The sequence below is a fragment of the Xiphias gladius genome, chromosome 14 (assembly GCF_016859285.1).
Source record: "Xiphias gladius isolate SHS-SW01 ecotype Sanya breed wild chromosome 14, ASM1685928v1, whole genome shotgun sequence".
Lineage (NCBI taxonomy): Eukaryota > Metazoa > Chordata > Actinopteri > Istiophoriformes > Xiphiidae > Xiphias > Xiphias gladius.
The window spans coordinates 7,927,130-7,951,394 of record NC_053413.1 but is presented as its reverse complement, the minus strand read 5'-3'; the positions used below and the strand labels follow the sequence as shown (position 1 = coordinate 7,951,394).

The 24,265-nt window shown below is 40.4% G+C and overlaps 4 protein-coding genes, 1 long non-coding RNA gene and 1 other non-coding gene across 12 annotated transcripts; 3 read left to right on the top strand and 3 right to left on the bottom strand.

Moving 5' to 3' along the window:
* Window positions 1–1,196: 1,196 nt before the first annotated feature.
* Window positions 1,197–2,119, bottom strand: LOC120799435. Its single transcript, XR_005708838.1, has 3 exons — window positions 1,983–2,119; window positions 1,784–1,857; window positions 1,197–1,675 (listed from the first exon to the last, which is right to left on the bottom strand). It is a non-coding gene; the product is annotated as an uncharacterized LOC120799435 (long non-coding RNA).
* Window positions 2,120–2,175: 56 nt separating this feature from the next.
* On the top strand, window positions 2,176–8,148 carry LOC120799434 (uncharacterized protein CXorf38-like). Of its 4 annotated transcripts, none has more exons than XM_040144646.1 (7): window positions 2,176–2,405; window positions 2,623–2,757; window positions 4,554–4,676; window positions 5,133–5,282; window positions 5,491–5,688; window positions 5,801–5,924; window positions 7,921–8,148. In XM_040144646.1, exons 1-6 carry the CDS (start codon window positions 2,199–2,201, stop codon window positions 5,909–5,911), a joined length of 924 nt encoding a protein of 307 aa, XP_040000580.1. In that variant the 5' UTR covers window positions 2,176–2,198; the 3' UTR covers window positions 5,912–5,924; window positions 7,921–8,148. The 4 variants fall into 4 exon arrangements, with proteins under 4 accessions (XP_040000580.1, XP_040000581.1, XP_040000579.1 ...); XM_040144647.1 differs by having other exon boundaries at window positions 7,455–8,148; XM_040144645.1 differs by having other exon boundaries at window positions 6,807–8,148.
* Window positions 8,149–8,508: 360 nt separating this feature from the next.
* On the top strand, window positions 8,509–13,571 carry LOC120798430 (SH2 domain-containing protein 1A-like). 2 transcript variants are annotated; one of them, XM_040142658.1, is made up of 5 exons: window positions 8,548–8,579; window positions 8,806–9,009; window positions 11,175–11,235; window positions 11,357–11,501; window positions 11,863–13,571. In XM_040142658.1, the coding sequence occupies exons 2-5, from the start codon at window positions 8,858–8,860 to the stop codon at window positions 11,922–11,924; spliced, it is 420 nt and encodes a 139-aa protein (XP_039998592.1). In that variant the 5' UTR covers window positions 8,548–8,579; window positions 8,806–8,857; the 3' UTR covers window positions 11,925–13,571. The 2 variants fall into 2 exon arrangements, with proteins under 2 accessions (XP_039998593.1, XP_039998592.1); XM_040142659.1 differs by having other exon boundaries at window positions 8,509–9,009; window positions 11,878–13,571.
* A 109-nt stretch (window positions 13,572–13,680) lies between these two features.
* LOC120799514 (interleukin-5 receptor subunit alpha-like) lies at window positions 13,681–20,035 on the bottom strand. Of its 3 annotated transcripts, XM_040144767.1 has the most exons (11): window positions 19,940–20,035; window positions 18,353–18,427; window positions 17,672–17,742; window positions 17,395–17,447; window positions 17,112–17,269; window positions 16,773–16,948; window positions 15,163–15,290; window positions 14,843–14,987; window positions 14,556–14,661; window positions 14,150–14,231; window positions 13,681–14,034 (listed from the first exon to the last, which is right to left on the bottom strand). In XM_040144767.1, the coding sequence occupies exons 3-11, from the start codon at window positions 17,733–17,735 to the stop codon at window positions 13,969–13,971; spliced, it is 978 nt and encodes a 325-aa protein (XP_040000701.1). In that variant the 5' UTR covers window positions 17,736–17,742; window positions 18,353–18,427; window positions 19,940–20,035; the 3' UTR covers window positions 13,681–13,968. The 3 variants fall into 3 exon arrangements, with proteins under 3 accessions (XP_040000701.1, XP_040000700.1, XP_040000699.1); XM_040144766.1 differs by lacking the exon at window positions 19,940–20,035 and having other exon boundaries at window positions 18,353–18,614; XM_040144765.1 differs by lacking the exons at window positions 17,672–17,742; window positions 18,353–18,427; window positions 19,940–20,035 and having other exon boundaries at window positions 17,395–17,636.
* Window positions 20,036–20,724: 689 nt separating this feature from the next.
* Window positions 20,725–20,796, bottom strand: trnae-cuc. The gene has a single exon. It is a non-coding gene; the product is annotated as a tRNA-Glu (tRNA).
* Window positions 20,797–20,905: 109 nt separating this feature from the next.
* On the top strand, window positions 20,906–23,568 carry LOC120799085 (caspase-8-like). Its single transcript, XM_040143967.1, has 6 exons — window positions 20,906–21,165; window positions 21,627–21,973; window positions 22,065–22,084; window positions 22,389–22,494; window positions 22,594–23,140; window positions 23,335–23,568. The coding sequence occupies exons 2-6, from the start codon at window positions 21,634–21,636 to the stop codon at window positions 23,480–23,482; spliced, it is 1,161 nt and encodes a 386-aa protein (XP_039999901.1). The 5' UTR covers window positions 20,906–21,165; window positions 21,627–21,633; the 3' UTR covers window positions 23,483–23,568.
* The last annotated feature ends 697 nt before the right edge of the window (window positions 23,569–24,265 follow it).

The following is a 24,265-nucleotide window of genomic DNA, read 5'->3' as shown; positions in this document are numbered from 1 at the left end:
AACAGTAAGACAGACCCACAAATGGATTGTTCAATGTCAGTGGCTATTGTCTACGATGAAATGCTTTAAGGTGTATTTTCTTTCAGCATCTCTGTCCATACTGCTCAGACTTGAAATAGCAAGGGGTTACTAACTCCTCTCCTCCTGCCAGCCCCTTTAGTCTCGGTTGATACATGGTATCTGTCAGAAAGTCCAGCTCCTCTCTGATCAACACCTCCAGCAGCAGACTCAGGGTAGTCGGCACATATAGCTGCTGGCCAGGCTCTTCTAGGTTTTCCAGCCCTCCTCTTCACGGGGAACAGCAGATGTAACAGCTTGGTGATGCCACCTTTCATAAGGGGCTGTTGCAGGGTGGCACAATGCGCCAACTCCAGCGGGTTATGGAATCAGATGTGGTCATAAATTCACCAAAGGTATAGATAACCTCACCTGCATAGACGCCAGCAGCTATAAACCTTTTATGAAAACATTATTAAGATTTTCATCATTTTATGAGATATTTACTTAAAGTTGCAGCAATATTATATTAATATATTTATAATATATATCATATTAAAGATATATATAATATATATTAATATATATATTAATATATATAATATATAATTATATTATATGAAGTTGATATTTTTATATTAACAATGGATCAAATGACTATGTCTAATGTAAAGGGGATTGCAGATAATTATCACCAGATTTGGGTGTTCCCCTCAGTTCTATGGATCATTTTAGTGTCTTTCAGCTCTTTGTCTTGGTTTTGAAACCTGCAACTTTACTGTGTTGGTTTAGTCAGCTCTCATCAGTGTTGTTTCCAAATGCAGCAGGCAGCTGATTTCAGCGAGAAAGCTCAGAAAAGTTAGCAACTAGCCAGCAAACACAGCAGGACATTTAGCACCTTAAGAGCCAGATGTTTCCATCTGGAGTTACCACAACAGAGCAAAATGAGTGAATATGGACTTAAATTCAAAAGGTGGTCAGCAATACAACTAAGACTGAATGCTAATGATACTCTGTGTCTGCTGGATATGTAAATAGGCAACCAGCAACTAATGTGCTAACACATTCGTTGTCAATGTTGAGGTTTTTGTTTTTAGAGCCTGCCCCCAAGTGGAAAAAAATCAATTAATGCAGCTTTTTTCAATCAAATTTAAAAAACAAACAAACAAAAAAATATAAAAACAAACTTTACTCTAGATAATCGACAGGCCTGTGTACACCTTTCAGTGGAGCTACCTTGGAAATAGTTTCGATGAAAACAGTTCACAGTGTGTTGCTTTGAGATTTTAGGTGTATTTTTTTTTCATTCCAAGAGCACCACAAATGAGGTTCCTGCATGACTTAATTAAGCTATTTTATTTGAGTTCAGGCTGGTTCTGCAAATGCATCCTGAGACAACTATACACAGCCGCTAATGCTGGTGTTTGTAACGCTGCTGTTAATGTCTCTATACCTGCATGTGCTATTAGTAAAACCATGTTAGTAATATCGACTCTGTCATGAGGTGTCAGCTGCAGTGCTCATGAGCCAGCGCTTAGTCTTTGCAGCTATATCGGTAGCAGTTTAGGTGTGTGCCTGTATGCAACAGAAAAAGATTTCCTCTACAACAACCACGGTCTCAGCTCCATAGAAATGCTAAGAGGCTCCGGTTAATGTGGGTATCGGATCCTGTAGTTTCCTGAGAAAAAAAAAGGCGGAGGTTCAACACACTGATAGTCATACGGCAGCTGCTTTGCTGCTGGAACGTGTGACCCTGCGCTAGGGGTCAAACAAGCCCTGACCTCACCTCTGGACAAGCATTTGTAGGCCAGCAACCTTCATCCAACGAGGCCCCGAAGCCCACAGGCCTCCCTGGGATCTCTGCAGGAAAACTACAGGTGTTAGCGCCGCCGAGCCAAGCTGCTTTAAAAACAGAGCTGCATGTCAATGTGATCAAGAAACAGAAAGAAAGACAGTACAACAGTTTCATTCCCTTTATGAATTACCTGAATTCATTATTGAAAGCTATGTGTCACCATCAGCAAACCTGCGCCGCCCTCTAACCGGAGAGCACCAGGCACAGCCCAGCGTTTATAATGCCGACGGCGCCACCTCGTGGCCACTGTGTCACTTGCGCTGACTGGGTGGAGCTAAACGAGAGGACCGTGTGTGGACTTGCTCTGGACTTGTTTACGCTTTTCGTCAGGAAGTAAAAGGCCGGGATGGTTCGCGAGCAGCTGGTGGTCCGTCTCAACGACAGGGAGTACAAAAACTGGCTGAAAGCCGGACGATGTCTGCTCATCCTGAAGGACGGCCTCCATCCCTTCATCGGCCAGCAGATGAGAGCCTTCCACGGAGATCTGCTCAATCAAAACCCTCTGCTACGGAAGCCCTGTGAGACTTCTTCATGCAAACCGAAAGGGAATAAGGTGGGATTAGTCTTCTGTGGTTGTGAATCTCTTGTGGGGTCCTATATAGCGACAGTGACCCTCACTTCATCTTTATCGCCAGAGCCTTTCATGGATACTCATTCCCACATTAACGTGAATAAGTTGTAAGCATCGGTGTGTGTGTGTGTGTGTGTGTGTGTGTGTGTGTGTGTGTGTGTGTGTGTGTGTGTGTGTGTGTGTGTGTGTGTGTGTCCAGCTTTCCCGGTTGTGTAGGCTCTGCACTGCGTGGCAGACAGCGATCCTGAGACACCACAGACAACCCGATGCCACCGTGAACTGGGACAACTGCTTCCCTCCCTCCTGGAGAACAGACCCCTGGGAAGTGGCCAAGGTGCTCTTCACACCGCTACACACCCACTGCATGGCGTCTGCAGTATGTGTGCTATAGTAAAATAGTTGTCATAAACAAATGGGAGCAACTGCTGAAAACCCCCTTTACAGTGTGTCACAGGAAAGCAGCTTTGTTGCTCTATGAGAGAAAAAGGGAGCTGTTCCAGCTTAAACACGGCAAGCGGACCTGAGCTTTATGGGAAATGTGGTCCAATTGTGTCATACAAGCTAGCACTAATAAGGCCCCTGGAGGGCGAGAAGAGCCTCCCAGTCATCTCACCATACAGTAATCCCATTGCTTAGATTCCCAACCAGCAGAATAGGCGAAGGAGAAGGAGAGAAAGTTCCAAAAAGAAAAATCGAATTGTATTTAGGAGGAGAATAAACACTAATTACAGAGATTACAAAACCACGTGAGGCTGATCTTTAGTAGATTTATTTAGGGCTGCAATTAACTTTTTCTCAATTAATGTATTAATTGTTTTGTCTATAAAGTGTCCGAAAATAATAAAACATGCCCATGGATATTTCCCACAATCTGTAATGTCACTCAAGTTATTAAATAAATGCAGCAGACAAAAAAGTACAGGATCTCTCTCTGAAATGTAGTGGAGTAGGAGTGTAAAGTAGCAGGAAACAGAAGTACTCTAGTAAAGTATAAGTATTTCAAAACTATACTTAAGTACAGTACTTGAGTAAATGTACTTAGTTGCATTCCACCACTGCCCACAACCAAAGGTGATCTGTTTTGATTGCATGTTCTATTCAACCACAGTCCAAAACTCAAGGAAATGCAGTTTACTATTATTTACGACAAAGGAAGCATCAGAGCCTGACGTTTGAAAAGCTGGAACCAGCAAATAAAGCATTTGGCCTGTTTGCTTTTAAAACGATAAACAGTTGATTGATTATCTAGATAGTTACTGATTGATATTCAATTAAGCGTTTTAATTGTTGCGGCTCTGTATTCATTGTCAAAATTACCAAAACCAGCAGCTACCAGCAATGATGGGGTGCTACGCCTTACTCAGGTCTGTGGAGAAACTGAGACGTTTTCTTGTGCGGTCAGCCTAGCACCACATGCCACAGATGAGAGAGTGAGAAGCTGAAATAGCTAAAAGTAATGGATAAATGGTTCAAACACCCTGCTGCTGCCGCTCCAAGCGTTAGGGGGTGCAAACGCAAACCAACTGATGACAACAGTTCACTAGCGCGACACCTCCAGGATCATCTTGTCTTGTAATATATGTCAAATATGATCATAATAGTGTCCAGTTTTATATTAGTAGTAATGTTAATGTAGTTTAAGGTCGAGTCAAATGAAGACGTGTGGTGACTGACAGGGAATGTGAGCTAATCTGCCAGGACTATGGGGTTTCATCAGACTAAAGAAAGGTGGGGAACCACTAGTTTAGAGTAATTAAACCCCGGTAGCATAATTAATCTGACAGTTATTTGAAAAATTCCATTTATTTAGATGTGTCACATGTATATCTCGCATCTAATTAAAGTGATCAGCAGGTTAATCAATAATGAAAATGATCCTTAGTTGCGGCCCTAACTGTATGTTTGACTGCTGACCTGCGTTTGCTGAAACAAGTGAAGCTCCGTTTGGCCAAATTATCTTATCCCATGTTCAGGTAAAGTCAAAAGCACCAAAGCATGTCCCCCAACAGTGGCATTTTGAGTATGCCAGAAAAAAAGTATCTTGAACACTGAAAAATTCTCAAAGGATCTGAATATATTCACTCGAATGTGTGAGTCCAATGAAGCCCCTGCCTCCTTGTCTTTCCGAAGGCCTACATGCCCCGTGGTCAGGGGAAAGTGAAGGGGGCAGATCAGTGCGATGCCTCTGCTTTGCTCAACCTCATCAACTACTGTGACCGCTTCCAGTTTGTGGATCCAAAATTTGTGAGAGAGGTAAACATTCACATTGTTGAAAGTGGGCATGCTCAAGTTGTTAAGTCAGAAAATTATGACATGACAACCAAGTCTTATATACCAGGGGGGACAACAGTGTGCAGGTTCAAGACTAAAGCTCTGAAATGTTGCTGAAATGCACACACTCTATTTTCGTGACATAAATAAGAATGTGCTATTTTATAGTTTTTACATTTCTTCATTTATAAATCTTCCTCATTGTGAAATTGTGCTAACATGCGCATGACTGATTTATTGCATCCCCAACTTAGTTTTGAGATATTACAGTGAATTGGCCTAAAAGAAATGATGGAGGGGCTTAAGTACAAAACAAAGTGATTTGTATTTGTTAAAATTGTGCTGGAGATTGACATGTTTTTGTTTTTTTAATTTTGTTTTGATTCTATTGTCGTGATATGTGTTTCTGTGTGTGTGGGTGTGTGTGTGGGGTTGCAGGTGATCCGATACAGGAATGAGTTAATGCATTCTTGTGAGTTGCGTATGAAAGACGAATGGATGCGACATTACCAGACCAGTCTGAAACACTTGGTGCAGCAGTTCAGCCACATACCACAGATGGCAAAGGTTGGACAAGAGATAGATAAGGTGAGCATGTTTCTGTGTGTGTGTGTGTGTGTGTGTGTGTGTGTGTGTGTGTGTGTGTGTGTGTGTGTGTGTGTGTGTGTGTGTGTGTGTGTGTGTGTGTTTGCGTGTGTACCGATGCTGCTCAAACATGTCACGGATTGAGAAGCACTCAGTTACATTATAGTTATTTTTTTGTCCCATTTTGTTTGCATGTGAATTGTTTGTCCAGATGCTGGCTGTTGATTTGTTAATATGTGTCTCTGGTGTGGACCAACTGGACTCTGGTGACTTGGATGGATTAGAGTGTGATTCTGTCCACCAAGGGGAGCCCAGTGCCAACTTAATCAGCCAATGGGAAGCTGAGTTGCTACAAGAGAGGTTGCAGGAATTACTGCATGCCGATGATAATGATGATACAAAGACACAGGTGCGAAGAACAAACACAGATGTCCGTATACACCTACTGTGCAGCTTTTACACGTAATAAATAAAAAGAAATATGTCGCGTGATTTCAACCTACTCTCTGCCTCTTCGTTAGGATGCTGAGCAGTTGAGGGGGCTGGGTGGTTTCCTGCAGGCCAACAGCGATTTGGGCGAGAGGTTTTCTGCAGAGCTCCAAACCATCAACTCACTGGAGGCCAGAAAATAAGAGGAAGGAAGAGGTGAAAATGAGAATAAGCTGCATATTAAGCTCTATGTGCTTTAATTTATTTGAATTAGGTCTAGGTCAGAATTTAAGCTGAAGAGCAAGGGATTTTTCACAGAATGTTTGTGCGTGTTCAGTACAGTATATGCTGGAGCGTTCCTCTTTATTCTGCCTGCGGTCCACTCTCTTGGTACTGATGTTGCAAAGTAGGACGCCTTGATGTCCTGTCGCATGTCAGGCGAGAAGAAACACTGGCTGAAGTGCGTTGTTGTTTTGAGGTGTCTTCAGGAGCCACTGGAACGTTTCGTCGGCGAAGAAATTGAAATTTTCCACGCAGCGCGGACCCGGTGTGTCAGTAAATGCGATTTTTAGAATCTGAGAACCATGGCAAAACCAGGTATAAACTTAAATTCGACCCCTTTATATATGTGATGCGAAATTACATAAACCTGTGAAAAAGACGCTGCTACTGCCCAAGGCTTAAACTCATCTCTGTATAGCACAGCTGTTAACAAAAAAAACACTAGCACATCAGACTTGTCTAGAAGACAGGGATCCAGTCTGATAAACTGACATGGTAGAGATTGAATCAACAAAGTAGACTATATGACCTGCTGGACAATGCATAATGAAGTTTAGTACGGAGCCCACCAAAAAATGTTTGCAAACTACTTTCTCGCAGCAGGTTTTGCAGTATTATTCCCCTTAATCCACAGGAACAGGTTTTGTGTCGGTAAGAGAAGCAGAGGACAAAGACTGAATGCCGACATGATATTACAGCAGAGACATGGAGCACCATGCCAAAAAAGAAATTTATGTATTGCAAGGGCCTGCAAGACAAAGGAGCAGCAATGATATTTTATTTTTCACACAACTTTAATTTTTCTGTTTCCCACAGGTGCCTCCTGACCTTTTAATGGCTGACAGCAGCTCCAGTCCAGTGCAATATGATGGGAGATTGCTTTTGTATTTTTCTTAAAAAATTGGGGGGAAAAAACCCATAAAACAGCCATTGTAAAATACATCAGGGGCAAAATAATTGAATGAAATGTTGAATTACGTGTCAAATATTAATTTAAAAATGAAAGTAAGTGCACTAAGCCAATGGAGGAAAGAGGGAGGTTCAGATGGAGGAATAAGAAAAATAAGATAGAAGAAAAGTGAGAGGGGGGAACAAGAAGATGAAAACGACAAATGTTGGAAGGTTAAATGAAAAATTGTCACAGCTAGTGACATTGTAGCAGCCAATTGTCTTATTTTGAATAGCCATTAAAATAAGTGATAAGACATATGGAAAGGAAGAAAGAACGCAGCATTAGGAGCAGGAAAAGTACACAATCGAAACATTTAATGTGCATTCAATTACTCTCATTCTTTCATGTTAAGCATTTGTACCCACTTTGACCTTGAGATTTTTTTTTATGGTTTGATTCTGGAACTTTTTTTTTTTTTTTTTTACTGCCCACATTTGTTTTCCTGCTTTGAAAGGTTTTAATTTGCATAATGTTTCTATGTTATTTGCTTATTTCCACCGTAACTCCCACAGCATCCCCTCGGGTAATCGAACAAAAACACAGGTCTATCTCACCTCCTCACTCTGTCCGTACTGATGAAGAGAAGCGAGTGAGCCATAGATAGGCCGTGGCAGTCCACAACAGATAACGGATGTATAGTGTCGGTATCTGTTGAAAAAATGGCGTTGAGCATTTAGATTCTTGCTTAGTACACAGTGTATTTATTGTATTTCTCATGAATGCGTAGGGCTCTATTGCTAGGCTTTGTTCCAGCGCCACCTGGCGGACATTGGGCAGAATGTCTCCAACCTTTCCTCCCTCGTGAAACTAACCCTCATTTACTGATAGTTGTTTTCCTTCCTGATGTTCCTCTCAGCACGTTAGGAACAGTTTATGAGGCTTCTGCAGCTGGCTCTCTTCAAAAGTTACTACCTTTTTAGTAGGCAAAACGGTCTGGTGAAACGTAAATATGTGCTTTCTTTTGAACCATGTACCCAGGACATACCCAGAGCCATGTCAACATGAAAGGAAAAGCAGCTAAATGTTAAAAGGAGTCCACCTTTGATTCAGCAGGCCGCATACATGATCTACGATGTACGATAACTGAGAGATGGTGTTTCATTCTGCTTGCACTCATGTCAGTTTTCTCTAATTAAAGAACCTTTACCTACTTTGGTAAAGTATTTGTTGTGAAAAATTTCTTATCCTTGAATAAAAGCTCATAGGTCTGGTTTATTTGTGTGTGTGTGTGTGTGTGTGTGTGTGTGTGTGTGTGTGTGTGTGTGTGTGTGTGTGTGTGTGTGCGTGTGCGTGAGAGAGAGAGAGACATGCCGTCTGTCTTCACTTACTGTTCTCTGTCTTTGTGAATTTATCACAGACCACATTTACACGGCTTCCAATCCCCAACATTATCTGTCAGCACCACATCCACGTGGTGTTGACCACTGATGTCAAGGCCACTGATGTCAGACCGCAACTCTGAAACATGTATTGTTTATGATTGTGTATGAGATTGTGAAAAAACAGCTCCTAATGAACTGGGCCAGTTCAATATTGAATGTAATTTCATAGAACAGCGTTGACAAAGACAAACAGAAACATGTTTACGCACACGCGTTAGCAGAAGGCAAACTAGCTGAGTGTGTGGCAGAGCAGAGGTGAGAAATCAGTTGCTTTTGTGACTTGCAAACCAGGTACTGAATTAAGAAGGCACAGCAACATCAAAGTTATACTTTCACTTTTCGTCAGAAAAAGAAATTAGAGGAAGCATAATTTGGGTTAGACAAAATGCAGAACGTCAGCCGCAGCCGCAGGACAGAAAAGTGTGAAAACCAAAAAAGCTTTTCCTGCTTCTTAGCTTTTTTCCCCCTTATCTGCTGCTAGACCTTGCTACGCGTCCACCGTGTATGCACACGAGTGCCTTCTCTGAGGCGACATGGAGCAGGAGGGGAGGCTGGTCCAGTCTATTTACTACGGGAGAATCGGAAGCGAGGCCGCAGAGAGGCTGCTGGAGAGGTTTGGACGTGATGGCAGCTTTCTGCTGAGGGACAGTGAGACTGTGCAGGGCGCCTACTGCCTGTGTGTGAGGTGAGCTGTGAGTGTGCGTGCACAAATATGACCCAAAAGTGACTTTTTTTTATTTTTTTTATTCAGCCATGTTGCACCTTTATGAGTTTGTTGGCTCATTCTTCATTCTTCAGTGGCTACACCGAGCCGATTTTATTTATAGTAACATAATTGTATTTAAATATCGTAGAGACAAGCTGAGAAAACCAGCTCAAAGTGCTGATGTGGGGCTTTCAAAAAACTAATTTATGACTGTACAACCTTAAACTTTTTCTTTGATAATACTGTAAGTAATTATCCCACATTTGTATGGGCTCCGGTGTCATTTTCTTGTATTTTGAGCTCCTGGCAGCTTTATACTTTGCTGAATTGACAAAACGAGTGAGAGGGAATGATAGAATGAAAGTTACAGCTCCGTTTGTTGCAGGCACTTTAAAAGGTGCTGAACAAAGAAAAAAAATGAACATACGGCAAGAATTCGACAAAATGTTAATGTTAATTCAAGAAATAACACTGAAAGCCTTACACACTTTTTTTTAAATTAGATTATGTGTAAGCGTTAACCATGAGTGAAGTGCCTGTTGAAGTGCCTAATGATATTAAATAAAAACAGCATTTCATAAATAGTAAAGCACCTTTCTGCCAGCGGCAGTATTTGTGGACAAGATTGTAGTTTGCACTTGCTGGAAAATGTGCAGTGTCGTGTTGCGACGCTGAGAAAAATTTAGAGACGTGCTGCAGCCTCACTCCACAAAGGTTGTTTTTAAATATGCATGTAAAAATTGAGTACAGTGAAACTCATTGTACAGAAGGACAAGTAAAAATAGAAAACATAAAAAATAAAATATTTTGGTGCCAAAGTCAGTGTTAATCCAAATCTGGAGTATGTGCGCTTTACCAAAGCAGAGAGCTAAAAACACACAGAACTCCTTGGACAAACTGCAAAAGAGTGGTGAAAAATAAATAAGTACATTTACTCAAGTACTGTACTCATGTAAATTTAAAGTACCTGTACTTGGGCCCATCCATTCGATACCACTTTATATCTCTTATCCACAACATTTCAGAGAGCAACATTGTATTTTTTTTAATCCACTACAGTTATTTTCCAATTAGTTAATTACTAGTCACTTTTTCAATTCGGCATTTAACACACATGATCATCTCATGAAATAAAGATTAAACCGGTATTTTTTTTCACTCGTGACCCCTCACAACAAAATAAGTGTGTGGTTGGGGCCCCTTGTCATGTTTCACATATGCGTGAGTTAGGTTCCACCAAAGAGACGTTTCCCCTCTAAACGTCTCATTGCATTTTCAGTTACATAACTGAGGCTCAAACTCAATAGTATGTAAGTTTTACAAAGTTATTGAAAAGTACAAAAAATAAATGCCGATGTGTTTATCGGAACATTTTTTCGTCTTTCGTCTCACATTAATCATCTCAAGACTCGTCAGATTTATCTTGTGACCCTTTTGAGGGGCCCGACCCCACGGTGGGGAACCACTGGACTAAACTACCTAAAGTAGTTCAAACTAGCTGCACTCCAACCAACTACAGCAGTAAAATGAAACTTTTGCTTGGGACATTTTTCTGAAGGACAAATACCTTTAATTTTGAGTCTTTGAGTACATTTTGCTGACAATACTTCTGTACCTTTACTTAGTTCTAATTTTAAATACTGGACTTTCCTTGTAATGGAGTACTTTTACATGGTTGGTATTTCTACTTAAAGATAAAAGATCTGAGTACTTCTTCCACCGCTGTCTACAAACTATGTTTCAGTGGTTCAAATACAAAAAAAGTATTCAGAAAGACATCTTCTAATAAGAATTCCAGTCAAGACTCAAGTCTATACTTCATTAAGGCTACTTCATGTACAGTTTTTAGAAAGAACAACAGCTTGTAGAGTAAAAAAGAAAGTTAGACAATCTGAAATAATCACACTTACTGGAATTCCGTATGAATCAGTTAAACCGCTCTCTAGGAGTAAATGAGAACCTGTTTGACCATCAGTGTGTCCAACACAGAACTGAAATCACTCAGTCATCCTCTGCTCCAGATTCACATCTCTCTTTCACAGATTTAATCATTCGATTGGAATGTGAGCGTCAACGTGTGCAGTTTCAGATTTTACACCACTTCACAACAAATCGTTAAAATCTCTGAAATTTGTGTTTTGCAGGAAAGCACCTTTTGTGCACACCTACAGGCTTGCACACTCCGCCGACGGTTGGTTTCTTCAAGTGGGTGAACGTCTGCATGCATATCGCACATGTCGGCACTCCACGCGCACGCACAGACACACACACACACACATATACACAAGGAAGTTATTTATGGCTTGTGTGTGTTTGTGATTATCAGAATTCAAGAGACAGACCGCAGAGATTTAGGACGCTTGAAACATTGATAGAAAGCTACAGAAGGAGTGCAGCCTCTGGTGTCGGAATAGCCCCCCTCACACATCCATTGGACAGAACAGAGCTCAAGTACATCAGCTCTGGACAAGGTATCGCATAAACACACACACACACACACCTACACACACTCACTCACACACACACACACACACACACACACACAGACACATTTACTTTATATATTATAATATAGACTATTTTCCTTTGTGTCAAATTGCCAAAAAAATCCTGAAAAGTCTTCTATACTTACTATATGGAACAGTTAAATCTGCACCGCGCATTGACACAGGCACAAACTCAGAGACAAACACACACACACACACACACACACACACACACAGTGTATTCAACGTGTGTTTTGTGTTTGTGATAAATCGAAGAGTTCTTTTTCAGCATTGAAATGTCTGTTCCGGTTCATGGCCCACTCACTCAACTCTAACATAGTTGCAGCTGTCTCCTCCACAGAGTTTGCCTACATGGAGATGAGCAGCAACAGCAGCTCTGCCTACTGAGGCTGTGCTTCTAGACTGGCGGACCAGCGGCGTCAATCAGACGGACAAACTGCAGATGAGAGAGCCGTGCAGTATGTGGCATATCGAGGATCTGCGTACTCTCTGCCATATCTATTTTTATCCATATTTGTGTCACCTTAGTATCAGTTTCAAAAAATTCTCACAAGATTAGGAAAAAGTGGCCACTGTAGTGTATAAAAAAACTGTGCCAGATTCGAGTATTTCACCAAGTACTTGAGACCCCCTGAAAGTCATTAAAACGTTTTGGATTTGTTGCCAGATTGAGTGTAGCAATATATCGTATTTCTGCAGATATATCAAATACTATCTCTGTTGCTGTGGTTTCCTTTTGGCAGAAAGACACATCTTGCATATGTGGTCTGTCATTTTTTTTTTCGTGTATGAGGAAGGGTGTGTTTGTCAGTTTGCCAAGACACAACAGATTCCACCATAGTGGCCTCAGTCTTAATCATCTGGTCGTCTGTGTATATTATGGTGTTTTTTTTTTCCATAAGGGAAACCATTTACATGGTTTTGGTCATGTATTGTAATACTTTCTTTCTACACAGACACAGAGTTGAATGGTTTTTGTGGAGAGGGCATCTGTGTGGTTTATCTGCAGATTGTTGATCTTATTTGAAGACGCTATAGCAGGGTGGCCTCACTGAGTGTAACACCACAGGAACTGTGTTGTTACGCTCTGACTGTGACTGCGATGTAGCAGTGAAAGAAAGGCAGACCGTAGGATTTATTTTGGGCACACTTAATTATTTAGGTTCTTTCGCAGTCACTGGAAATATCCAATCTACAAGCTGATTTTCAGGTCGTACAACAAGCTCTTAAAAAAAAACATGCTCTTCACAAAAACTAGATGTGTGTGCATTGTTCTCAGCATACAGTATTCCAGTCAACGTATTTTGTGCAAAATAAAATACGTGATGCTGCAGTTAAACAACTTTAAACCCGTGGCCGCTGCTTCTTAGGAAGTAGCATTGTTATCTTCCCTCACCAGAGACTTGATCGCACGTGATTACTCTCAGTCTCAGAGAGCTGCAACAGTACGGCAGGACTGAGTTACTCTCATTTGAGTCCGAGTCGGGGCCCACTGCTGCTGCCAAAAGCTCTCCTTTGCTTTGTTAACTGCAGTTGTTCTGGTCATTGTTGCTGTAATATTTTAATTTTAATAATAACTTTGTATGGACAATTTTCTCTCTCTAGTTCATTTAATCAACGAATAGTTCAGGCCACAGTCTTATCTCTGTGCAATAGTGATATTATTCACTGTACGTGCATTTCAGTCTTTTTTTTTAATCAAAGCTCTCTGAGATTAATATGGCTTTAGAACTGTTACAAGAGTGTGGCTTGGCATTGCCTGGTATTGTCTTCTCATCTGACTCTCTGCCAGTAAGCAAATAAACAAATTTCATAAAATATCAAGGGTAATTAAGCCTTTATCCAATTTTGTTGTGATCATATTTTATTTAATGTTGTTGCCCCCCCCCCCCTTTTTTTTCTTACCCTTCTCATAAGTTAGGTTTTTTTTCAGTTTTGTAAGTTTTAATGTTTTCTAAATGTTGGATTTTTGCTTTTGCTGTTATTATCCTGTATAAACAGGGCCTCTTTAATGAAGCCTGTAAACTGCTGTCAGTGAACCCCCTTGTATAAATAAAGGTTGACTGAATGAACGAATGAATTTTAAAGGTTGACTGAATGAATGAATGAATGAATTTTGAAAGAGCAGATGATAATGCATCACTCAACTTTATTTCACACACAAATAGTTACACACATTTTGTGGAAACACTAGATCCAAATTTCAGGACTAGCTAACCAGCTAATTCAGGCAGAGCAAGTGAGTGTGAAGAGTGTGTTTTATCAAAACACCCACACTCATATACATGCATTCAACACATTTATGCGAGTTTCTGAAAGGACATTTTGTATTAAAATGCACCTGGGAGTGAACAGAGTTAGACGTGACCTCAGGTGTTTATTAAATATGAATGTGAATCCCATATTGCTTTTAAAATGACATTCCAGGCTTTTACTCTGTGTCCTCCACCTCTGTGATCTCCTCCTCAGCCTTAGGCGACAGGGCAGGATAGAAAGACTGGAAACACAACATAAGAAGACAAAACTTTGGCAACATTTGTTCATGAGTGTTTGTGGTTGGGTGGGTGTGTGCAATATGACTGCTTGTGTGTACAGTGTGGGCCTGCACTTACATTGAATGTCTCATTTTTTTCCAGGAAATATGTGTACTTTGGCGGGGGCCGAGGAATCGGAGGAAACAGAAGCTTAGACACCCTGAAACACGCACGCACGTGCGCGCACACACATACACACAGACACACAAAACACTGCATGTTAAGAAATATTGGGTGTATGTTTTGCGCTGGCTTTTCAGTAAAAATAACCAGCAACAACAATTCCACCACCCACACAGCCCTTTCATTTCCCCTTGCTCTAATTAGTTACTCTTAAATTCACTGCTTCTGCTGTCAATGGAGTCAGTCTTATCCTGTTTCTGACACTGCTGAGCATCACAATCTAACTGCAGACACGCATGAATGGCTGGGCGTCAAGCATCAGTCAACAGGTTAGTCATTCAGTACGAGACGGAAGCAGTACCTCTGATGACGCACCAACAGCAGCACAGCGAGGAGGATCATGGGTATTCCAAGTGAAATCAAGATGATCAAAAGAGTGTTGAGTTTGTAAACTGACTGTTCCACCGCTACAAACAGATGCACACATGGAGAGATCACGGTAAAGAAGTTATTGCCTTCATCCATATAACATAATGTAATCAGGCTTCCAGGCATCAACCAGTCAACCAATAGATAAAGACGATGACACCAGGTCACCGACCTTTGGTTAAATATCTCCTTCAGATGACTTTAACAAACAGCACTCACTGACAGTGGGACTCCATTCACTCCATTGAGAAAATTTAATGCATATGTCCACCTTTCTTGTCCTCATCCTCACTCTGTAAGTGCGGGTGGGATCTACATTCAGCTCTGTATAAGACAGCTGCCCGCTCCACTGTTTCGGTGTTTCCTGTTACGGAAAGGAAACAATAGATGAGGTTAACCTTAGTTGATCAAGTCTAACTTTGCAGACTTGGTTCCATTGAAATCTTGTTCATTGTTCCTGTTGCTATTTGCACCAGAAAATAATACGATAAATGATACATATCCTCCTGTAATAATCCTTAAGCAAAGACATACTGTACCTGGTCACCCAGGTCCAGCTGGTATTCAAAACATGAGGGGCGTGATCGATTGTTTGGTGGCCCCCATGTCACCAACAGGCCTCCGTCTTTGACTGTTGCAGTGACGTTTACGGGTGGGGATAGGACCTCTGTGGCACATACATCCACAAAGTTACTGAAGTAACTGACAATTCATTTTGAAGGTCTGCTGTTGACTCTCCAAAATATACAACCTAAACCTAACCTGAGCCTTCATCTTACCAAAATAATTTATGTACCTAGCATATAGATTGCATGTGCCCAAAGATAATCCCAACTAACAAAGTGCCAGTCACTGTACCATCAGTCTACTGATATGCTGAAGCCCCCTCAGGGTCAAATGGTCAAAAAAAAAAAAACATAACTACTGATGGAGAAAAATGTAGTTTAAGGTGGGTGGTGGGATTGTGAGAATAATGTCATAATGTTATGCTATGATTAAAGTTTTAATTTTAAGATAAAATCCTTAATAATATGGACATAAAGAGTCAATAAAGAGGTAATAAAATAGATGAAGCAGAAAAAACTTACATTTCTACCATGTCTGTGCCTCTTTTACTTTCAGTATCTCTAATTCCTACTTTTTGGTTGTAAATTTTAAAGAGGTGCCTTTCAAAGGAGACCAGGGTGTTTCTGTTAAGAGATTATCAGACTTGGAATTCAGTCAATAAACACACTAAACAAAATAAACAGATAATATACATTTGTTTAACCATGCTAATGGCATGGCTCTATTGATGGCAATGCCTCTGTCTGGCGGTCCACCACTTTGGTCAAGACTGGAATATCTCAACAACTATTATATGTATTGCCATGAAATTTTGTACAGACATTTATGATCCCCAGAGGATGGATTCCTCATGACTGGGTGGCGCTACAGGGAAAGTCAGGGGATCTCTAACCCCCGTCTTTTCTCTGTAGCGCCACCATGACTTTGACATTTGTGGTTTTGAGTGAAATGTCTCACCAACAACTGATGTATTGCCATGGGATTTTCTACAAACACTAATGTCCCCCTGAGGAAACACTGAAATAACTTTTAAGTTTTCCTCTAGCGCCATCATCAGGTCAAAATTTCAGTTTGTCTAATATTTTGGTTGACTTGCATCTGTGAAGTAACGGCCAAAGATCAACCAGTTGTACATAGTGTCTAATTTAAACACTGCTGTGACTTGCTGATTTCTGCAGCTTCTACAGTTAAAAAAAGACACCTCGGGACTGAGCACTCCTTGCCTCCAGATACATATTATACTCCTTACAGTTTACTAATCTGAGTAGGCTGGTTGCTCATAACCAATTTCCAAACTAACATAGCACATTTTTTTCTGCCAAGTGACCTCCCTAGGGGCTCCAAAACAATCACGTTTTGCTTTAACCTACAGAGAGCGTGTCGTCCATTTGTGAAGTTTACTGTTGACAAATGGATATTAAATGTCTACTGATCCACTGCTAAGATTCGAGTGGTATAGAATCAAATTAAAGTGCTACCTAGTGCACTGACGTGCCATTGAAGACCATCTGTAGTATTATCATTTGCAAATACTCAAAACAAAACTCAACAACAATTTGTCTTGGGAGTCTTGAAGTATTACCTAGTTTGTCTATGTTGTATTTGTAGGTGTAAAGCTTCCAGCTGTCATGCAGGGACATGTTGAATTGGATTATGACATATAGGTTGTCATGCTGCAGCAGAACCAAAGCTTCTGATCCAACTCTTTCCTCAGACAAATAGTTCAGGGACTGAACCGATGTGTTACCATGACAAACACTGGATGGATACGCAGAGAAAGAGTTACACATTCAAAGCAACTGATATATTTGAACAAACCTGTATTGTAAAAACACTTGTAAACACTACTTGATCCCCACTTGAAAAAGTTTTGATCAAAATTTGCTATATGTTAATATATAATTTAAAACAATATGAGTACCTGATGTGGACAGAAAGCTGAGTATCCTTCTGTAAAGTGTCAAATGACCAGGAGCAGTTGAGTAGATTTGTTGGGTAAAGGAGGCAGGTAAAGGTTTCATTTACAGTAGTCATGTCCATTAAAATAAAGTCCTGGAGTGAAGAATTCTGTACATACAGCTGAAATTGTTTCACAAACATAAAGATCAGGATATAGAAATCAAAAAATAAATGTATATTTAAGCAGCAAGCTTTTACTGCGTCTGTGCAGTCTTTGGAAGTTAATAGAACATTTTGATTCTCACCGGCCACATTTGCAATTCCTCCTGACAGACATCCTGATTGTAGCCCTCTATCACTGTTATAAGAGAACATTTAGTACATCTAGACTTATAGCATGAGGCAAAATAAAAAACATTGATTTTAGCCATGGGGTGTCAAGTTCTAACTTTGAGAATGTGCACATAGCGTGCAGACCGGTGTGAGCTTCAACGCAAAGGCCTTTGAAATGTCTGTGCGTGTGCGTGTGTGTGTGTGTGTGTGCGCGCGTGTGAGTTTGTATTGTCAAAAGTCAGCCACCACCTTTGGACGCCCACAAAACCAGGAAACCCGACCAGATCAATTGGCGGACAGGAAACAGCTTCATGGCCAACCTAGGGGTTTTAAACACACAAACACACACACACAAACACACAGACACACACACACACACACACACACACACACACACAGAGAGAGAAGGAGAAAAACAGACATACGTGAACATTAACTAATAAGCAACAGTGTTGGACCACAGACAGTAACCATGGAGAACCTGTTGTATAACTTTGTCCACAATAAATAAATTAAATGACTTGACTAAGTAAGTTCCTGGGTTTTCATACTTCCTCTTTTTGGGTACTTACATGTAGAGGCTGACTGTTAGTAAGACATCAAATGAAAACAAATAGCCTTCCTCATGTGAGTGTTAATTCTCCTCTCGGTAACATTTGATTGTGAGTTTTAACAACATACATTACCGCTACCTACAAAAGTTTTTACGTTTTCCTAACAAAAAAAGAAAAAAAAGGAAAAAAAGAATAAGTTATCAGTTATTATTTTGCAGCTATACTAATCTCTCTCAAAAATGATAAATGGACATACACATGAAATATTGTCTCCTATATAGTGGAGCTTTCTCATGAATAAAATGTAACACAAAATTCTCCTACGGTATATATTGTAATAACATTATCATAAATAGCTTTAACTAGAAGCCGTTACCTTGTGCTGCTCCTCAGCTCTGTTGCTGACTATGGTTCTGTAAACGCTCTCACCCGTGGACAGTATGACACACTTCTGGAGAAAGAAGAAGCATGATGTCAAATATTGCACAAAGCATCAGGAAATCAAGGGTTTCTTTCTGTTTCATTATTCTTATTCTCTCACAAATACAGCACAAGATGAAAAGATTCTGAACACCCTTTACTTAGCTTTTTCTAGTTGAATCTAAAGCCACGTGTTCATGGCAAATACACAAAGAACTACGTAAAAGACAGGATCAACAACAAAAAAGTTATTTCTGAAGAAATGACATGTGAGAGCTGATAAGTTGCCAGAAAGTCAATGATTGCTTACGATTTACAGCCCATTGAATAGTTATTGCATGGAAGCTGTGAAAGCAAAGTAAAAGAAAAAAAGAAAGAAAGAAAGAATGACAGAAAGGAAGAAAGGAAGAAAGGAAAAAAGAACGAAGAGAGAAGGGTAACTTCTACGTATATGATATACACATTACACATATAAAATTTGATGAAGATGAGAAAGAAGATATCAAGGTACCAAAAAGATATCAAGAATCTGATCTAAACCCAAAATGTCCCAAGTCTCTTGGTTAAAGTATGAGTAATGTTTCTTGCACAAAATATGACGAAGTAGGAAGCTGACAAAAAGAGAAATGTTTGACCCAGGTTGAAAGTTTTCCCCATTGAAAGTAATCAGAAAGTTTCTAAATAAAAGTTAAAAAGTTATTTTTTAAATTAAAAAAAGTATCTAAATGACTAACTTTTTTAATAAAATTGATAAGCTTTTAAATAAAATTGGTAACTTTTTAAAATACTTGATATATTTAAATTTAAATTTAACCACTTTTAAGCCAACAATAAATAAGTAAATAAATTCCCACCTGAATTTTATCCCTGGCATTGTGGAGAAAGCTTTGAAAATGCAATTAGACATTTACGTTAGGACATAAAATTTACAGAAAAAATATAATTCAACCGACTACTGCCCCTTTCTTTTACATACATCTGTTTGCCTCGACACTGTTAGGAGGACTCTCATCACTGGTTAATTGATATGCAATCAGATCAAAATGGGGCATGGCATTGTGAAAGTGAAGCAGTTGTATATAAAACATGGAGCCAGTAGGAGCCTCAGTTATAGCACCGTGGGTGAGGGTCTGCAGTCCAGCTGAGTTAAATACCATATCATTTACTATATCATACCAGTGACCATTTATTTCTGTGTTACAGGGGCAGCCTTGTTCTGTCATTTTTTGTGCTACATGTCTGGTGTTCAGGGGTTTAATGGTGTGAGGAAGTAAGGTAAGGGGTGGCTTGACATAAACCCAAGACCGGGACACTCAAACGGTTTCAGCTAAGTGGTGGACAATTGACAGAGTGCCCTGCTGGGTGTAAATTGTTCAGAGGTACTGAAAGAGCTTGCATTGACTTCCTGACATCATTCAGTTGATGTGCTTTAACAAAACAGTTTGTGAGCAGAGAGTCACAAGGGAATCAGCTCATCCAGGTAAGAAAATCCGTCCAGGAAGGGTCAGTGAGTACTTTGCCATCACGTAGCCTGGTGTCATACCTAGGCAACATAAAAGGTATGAAAGGGGATGCCCCTCTGGCAACACATGCTCCCTGCTAAGGGCCCTTGTGAAGGACACTGGGTCGCTACCAGCTCTAGACTGCTGTTCTGTAGCACAGCAGGACAGTCGGCCTCTCTGCAAAGTAGGATAAGAGAAACAAATCACTCCTTTGGGTACTAACCGAGTAACACAAGCATTGAATGAAATACATTTATTACACTCAGTTGCAAGTTTATTAAGTACACATAGCTAAAACGAATGTAGTGTAACACAACAGACCTGCAATGAATCATAAAAATCAGTATTTAAATCAATAAATAACAGAAACATGTCTGTGTATAATGCAGTACAGTTCAGCAACACCACAAACAACATCCTCCAGAATATCACACATTTGAATAAACTGGCAATTGCGTGTGTGTACTCTACACTGTATGCTTCACTCTGCAAGAATTTCAATTTATCATACCTTAAGCTGAGGGTGTATTATCCTACATTACATTATTTTACATGTTATTTACCTTAGAAATGGGTAACTGCAAACTAACCAATAACTAGGAACAGAAATGACAACAAAACTAAAAACAATTCTACTAACAGATTACTCTTCCTCAAGGTGACCATTTGCGCCAGTTTGGTGATGGGATATTCAGTAATGTTATTGTCAGGCTGGCAACAGACAACGCTATTTACCATTGCCATTGCAGGCATCAGTTATAGTGTAGATGCTACTGCCACTGCATTGTCAGATCACGCCTCCGCCTCGACATTTAAGACAAAAGCGTTCCCTGACCGGGAATCGAACCCGGGCCGCGGCGGTGAGAGCGCCGAATCCTAACCACTAGACCACCAGGGAAGTCGGAGGCCGGGGGGCGGAATGTATCCTTCTAGTCCACGAGCACGTCACCCTAGCGCCTGGTGCTTCGACAGGACCGACCGCTGGATCTTTTGCGTGCTGATTAAGCTGCGTTACCGTGTCCTCGCCCCGGCACACGGCCACGACCACAGCCCCAAGTAGGCTACCGTCTACCTCGCGTCACTCTGGTGTGCTAGAGGGGACGAGGCTCATCACTGCCGCCCTCTCGCTCGTGCTGGGAAAACACAGCCGCAATTACTGCTGGCGGCAAACAGACCCCCTCTAATTCAGTAGTGGCGGCTGCTACGAATTCTGCTCTTCAAGTAACACTCCACCTGAAGTACTTCCTGGAGGGAGGACATCCTGACAGTAAGTTAACAAAAACTTTATTCATTACCGCTACGTGTTGGTTTCGACGTGCGGCATTTAACGGAAGAAATGTGCACCGTCGTGGCGCAGGGTTCAGGGTTAGCTAAGTTGAATTCTGACCGCGGGACGTCGGTCTGTAGGTCGTAACGTACAAATACAGAGAAAAAGACTCACGATGGCTTGGATTCCTATGAGCTAGTTACACCTAACATACATAAAAAGCTACATTAACTTATGTTGGATACATTCTGCTCATCCAAAGTAAAGCTCGCAAATCTTGGGTGAAGTAGACTGCAAAATAAGTATTTATTAATGTAACGTGTCAGATGGTGGCTCTACCACCGGATGCTACAGTAAGGGCCTGTACAGTATGCTCCCAGTTTGACTTCGTACTTTACTATGAACAAAAGAAAATCAAGTTTATCCAGTTCCTCTCTTGAATAATCTTGTTGTTTTCTCAGATTCGGCATGTCAGCCAAAGACACATTGAGGCGCAATAAAACAGCCATCCATGAGACTTTATGTGGAGACTACAGGTTAATCCTCAACAAAGTTCATGAGAGAAACCTGATAACTGCACGTGAGTACAACAACCTTAAAAGCATCAACAAAGAAGATGTAGAGGGGCACGTCGTTGAGCTTGTGGATAAGATCATGAATAAAGGAGAGGACCTCTGCCAGGATTTCCTGAACCTCCTGCAAACCGACAAGGAAATTGAAACAACTTACCCTGAGCTGAAGAACATACAACTGAATGACACCTTCCTTTTACGCCAGCCCATCCAAGCATTTTCACGTGACAACAATGGTGCGTTAACATACATAGTTTGGTATGGACGTTTGATGTTTGGAGGTGTAATTCTGTTTCACTCTGATTTCCTTACATGTCCTGTCACAAGAGAGCAAGAGGCAAAAGAGGGTGAGGTCTTTACCTAATATTCAAATCGCACATCATATGTGACAACAGTTGAGTCACCATATTTAATTAGGTTCTGATACAGAACCACAAGAAGGGATTTAAATACTTTTCCCTCAGGTTATCACAGGACATATTTTCACCTCAAAGACGCCGGACACATTCTTATTAGCCTGTATTAATATACAGAATATTTTCTTTGTAATACTGTAATACCTCATAAAATTTGAACTATTGAAGACAACCAAGTTACCTCTTAATTTAAAGTCTCTGTGTGTTTGTGTTAAATTGTTTCCAATGTTTTTAGGAGGAGCAGTACCTGTTGAATAGTCAGCCCGTCGGCCTCTGTGTGATCATAAACAATGAGAATTTCATGGATGGCACAGTGAGAAGTGGAACCAACAAAGATGCTCGTATGTTACAAAATAGACTGTTTCACTGTCTCACTCCATTGTCCCTTTTCTGTGGTGTTTGAAGCTTATCTGGGCTTTCTGAAATGAAATTTCCTGCAGAATGTTTGGCAGAGGTGTTCAGCTGGCTGGGGTTCAGAGTGCTGATGTATAAAGACCAAACCCAGGACCAAATGGATCGGGCACTGAAGTGCTTAGCTTCTCTGAGCGACCACTCTCAGCTGCAGGAGTTCAATGTTAAGGAGTGGATCGGCAGCAGGTTCATTGATCTTCAGCAGACTCCTAAGCATGGCGATGCCTTCATCTGCTGTATTCTGAGTCACGGAAAAAGGAGTGTAGTCTCCGGGACTGATCGGAAGCCCCACTCCATTAAACAAATAATTGCAACTTTCAAGGCGACCGACCAGTCAGCCCTCACCGGCAAGCCTAAAGTGTTTCTGATCCAGGCCTGCCAGGGAGGGCAGATACAGTCTGGAGTGCCATTAAATGGTCTGGATGCTGATGAGTCTCCTTCACTATTCATCCCTGAAGAAGCTGATGTTCTGGTTGCTATGGCCACGGTTGAAGATCATCTATCATTTAGACACAAAACAGATGGGAGCTGGTTCATCCAATCTCTGTGTCAGCAGCTAAAGGAGGGTTGTCCAAGGTAAATATAAAACTCAAAATTGAATATTTAGTTAGGTTTGTTGCTTGAACTATCAAAGAAATTAATAGCATAGGATACTTTGTAGATCTGATGATATAATTGTTACTATGTAGTGTACACTGTACACTTAATTTGATCATAATCTGTGCTGTGATAAGGAAAGTAATATTTTTGTACACTCTATATTGTTTTAGGCGTGAAGACATCACCACCATTCTCCACCGTGTGAACTATGACGTAAGCCAGAAAGAAGGCTCCGGGGAGCCTGGTGCAGTAAAGCAGATGCCTGAAGTTAGGTTTACCCTGAGGAAGAGACTTGTTTTGTCACCACATCTCACCTGAGGCGTAGACTCCATAAATCATACAAACACAGTACACTTTATGTCCTAATTAGGGATGTATAATAAATGGAATTTTTACATTCGAAATCTTTTAATTTTTTTATCATCACAGTGAGCCATTAAACTGTTTATACTGTCACAGACTTGCGTCTGTTCACGGCATGAAGATAAATGTTGGGTCCATGTTTTAATGAGGCTAGATAGATTTATTGTATAGCACATCACAAGAACCTTTTAAAAAGAAAAGCCCTAAATGCTGAATCCTGGTGTCATTTACAAGTGTAAGAATGAGTTATTAATGTAACTGATATCATGTATATTTATATACATGAATAATATAAATAGACATGAATAAAATCTGAATAAAATCCAAAACCTAAAACTTTTCCTGAAGCAGTATTTTTAACATTCAGAGAGAAAATGTTCTCTGTCAAAATGAATATTATTCTATAATGCCATTATTGTTTACAACTTTCTGAATATCTATTTTGCATCTGCCATATAAACGTGGTAAAGCTATATTGGTTTTGTTTGGATAATAATCCAAACACGAATCACTGTTTCTTTACTTCCTTTTTAAACGTTTAAGTGGTTATTGCCCTTTTTCAGTACAATTGTTCATTCTGTCTCGACTGTCAAGTTCTGTTCTTGCTCTTAACAATAACTAAAACTTAAGGTTTTTTTCTCCTAACTGACTCATTATGTCATAATTTAAATTTTGATACAATTCTTGCTTTTTAATGTCAATTCTAATTTAGTAAGTAGTATTTTTGACTTTTTATCT

Coding starts and splice junctions, on each gene's coding strand:
- LOC120799085 (XM_040143967.1), top strand. CDS start 21,634: ATGTCAGCCAAAGACACATTGAGGCGCAATAAAACAGCCATCCATGAG. Junction 22,085..22,388: donor AGAGCAAGAGGCAAAAGAGG/GTGAGGTCTTTA, acceptor CAATGTTTTTAG/GAGGAGCAGTACCTGTTGAA. Junction 23,141..23,334: donor CTAAAGGAGGGTTGTCCAAG/GTAAATATAAAA, acceptor ATATTGTTTTAG/GCGTGAAGACATCACCACCA.
- LOC120799434 (XM_040144646.1), top strand. CDS start 2,199: ATGGTTCGCGAGCAGCTGGTGGTCCGTCTCAACGACAGGGAGTACAAA. Junction 2,758..4,553: donor ACCCCTGGGAAGTGGCCAAG/GTGCTCTTCACA, acceptor GTCTTTCCGAAG/GCCTACATGCCCCGTGGTCA. Junction 5,689..5,800: donor ATGATGATACAAAGACACAG/GTGCGAAGAACA, acceptor CCTCTTCGTTAG/GATGCTGAGCAGTTGAGGGG.
- LOC120798430 (XM_040142658.1), top strand. CDS start 8,858: ATGGAGCAGGAGGGGAGGCTGGTCCAGTCTATTTACTACGGGAGAATC. Junction 9,010..11,174: donor GCCTACTGCCTGTGTGTGAG/GTGAGCTGTGAG, acceptor TGTGTTTTGCAG/GAAAGCACCTTTTGTGCACA. Junction 11,236..11,356: donor CCGACGGTTGGTTTCTTCAA/GTGGGTGAACGT, acceptor TGTGATTATCAG/AATTCAAGAGACAGACCGCA.
- LOC120799514 (XM_040144765.1), bottom strand. CDS start 17,520: ATGGCTAAAATCAATGTTTTTTATTTTGCCTCATGCTATAAGTCTAGA. Junction 15,291..16,772: donor ATACAACATAGACAAACTAG/GTAATACTTCAA, acceptor TATGTGCCACAG/AGGTCCTATCCCCACCCGTA. Junction 14,035..14,149: donor AAAAAAATGAGACATTCAAT/GTAAGTGCAGGC, acceptor TTGTGTTTCCAG/TCTTTCTATCCTGCCCTGTC.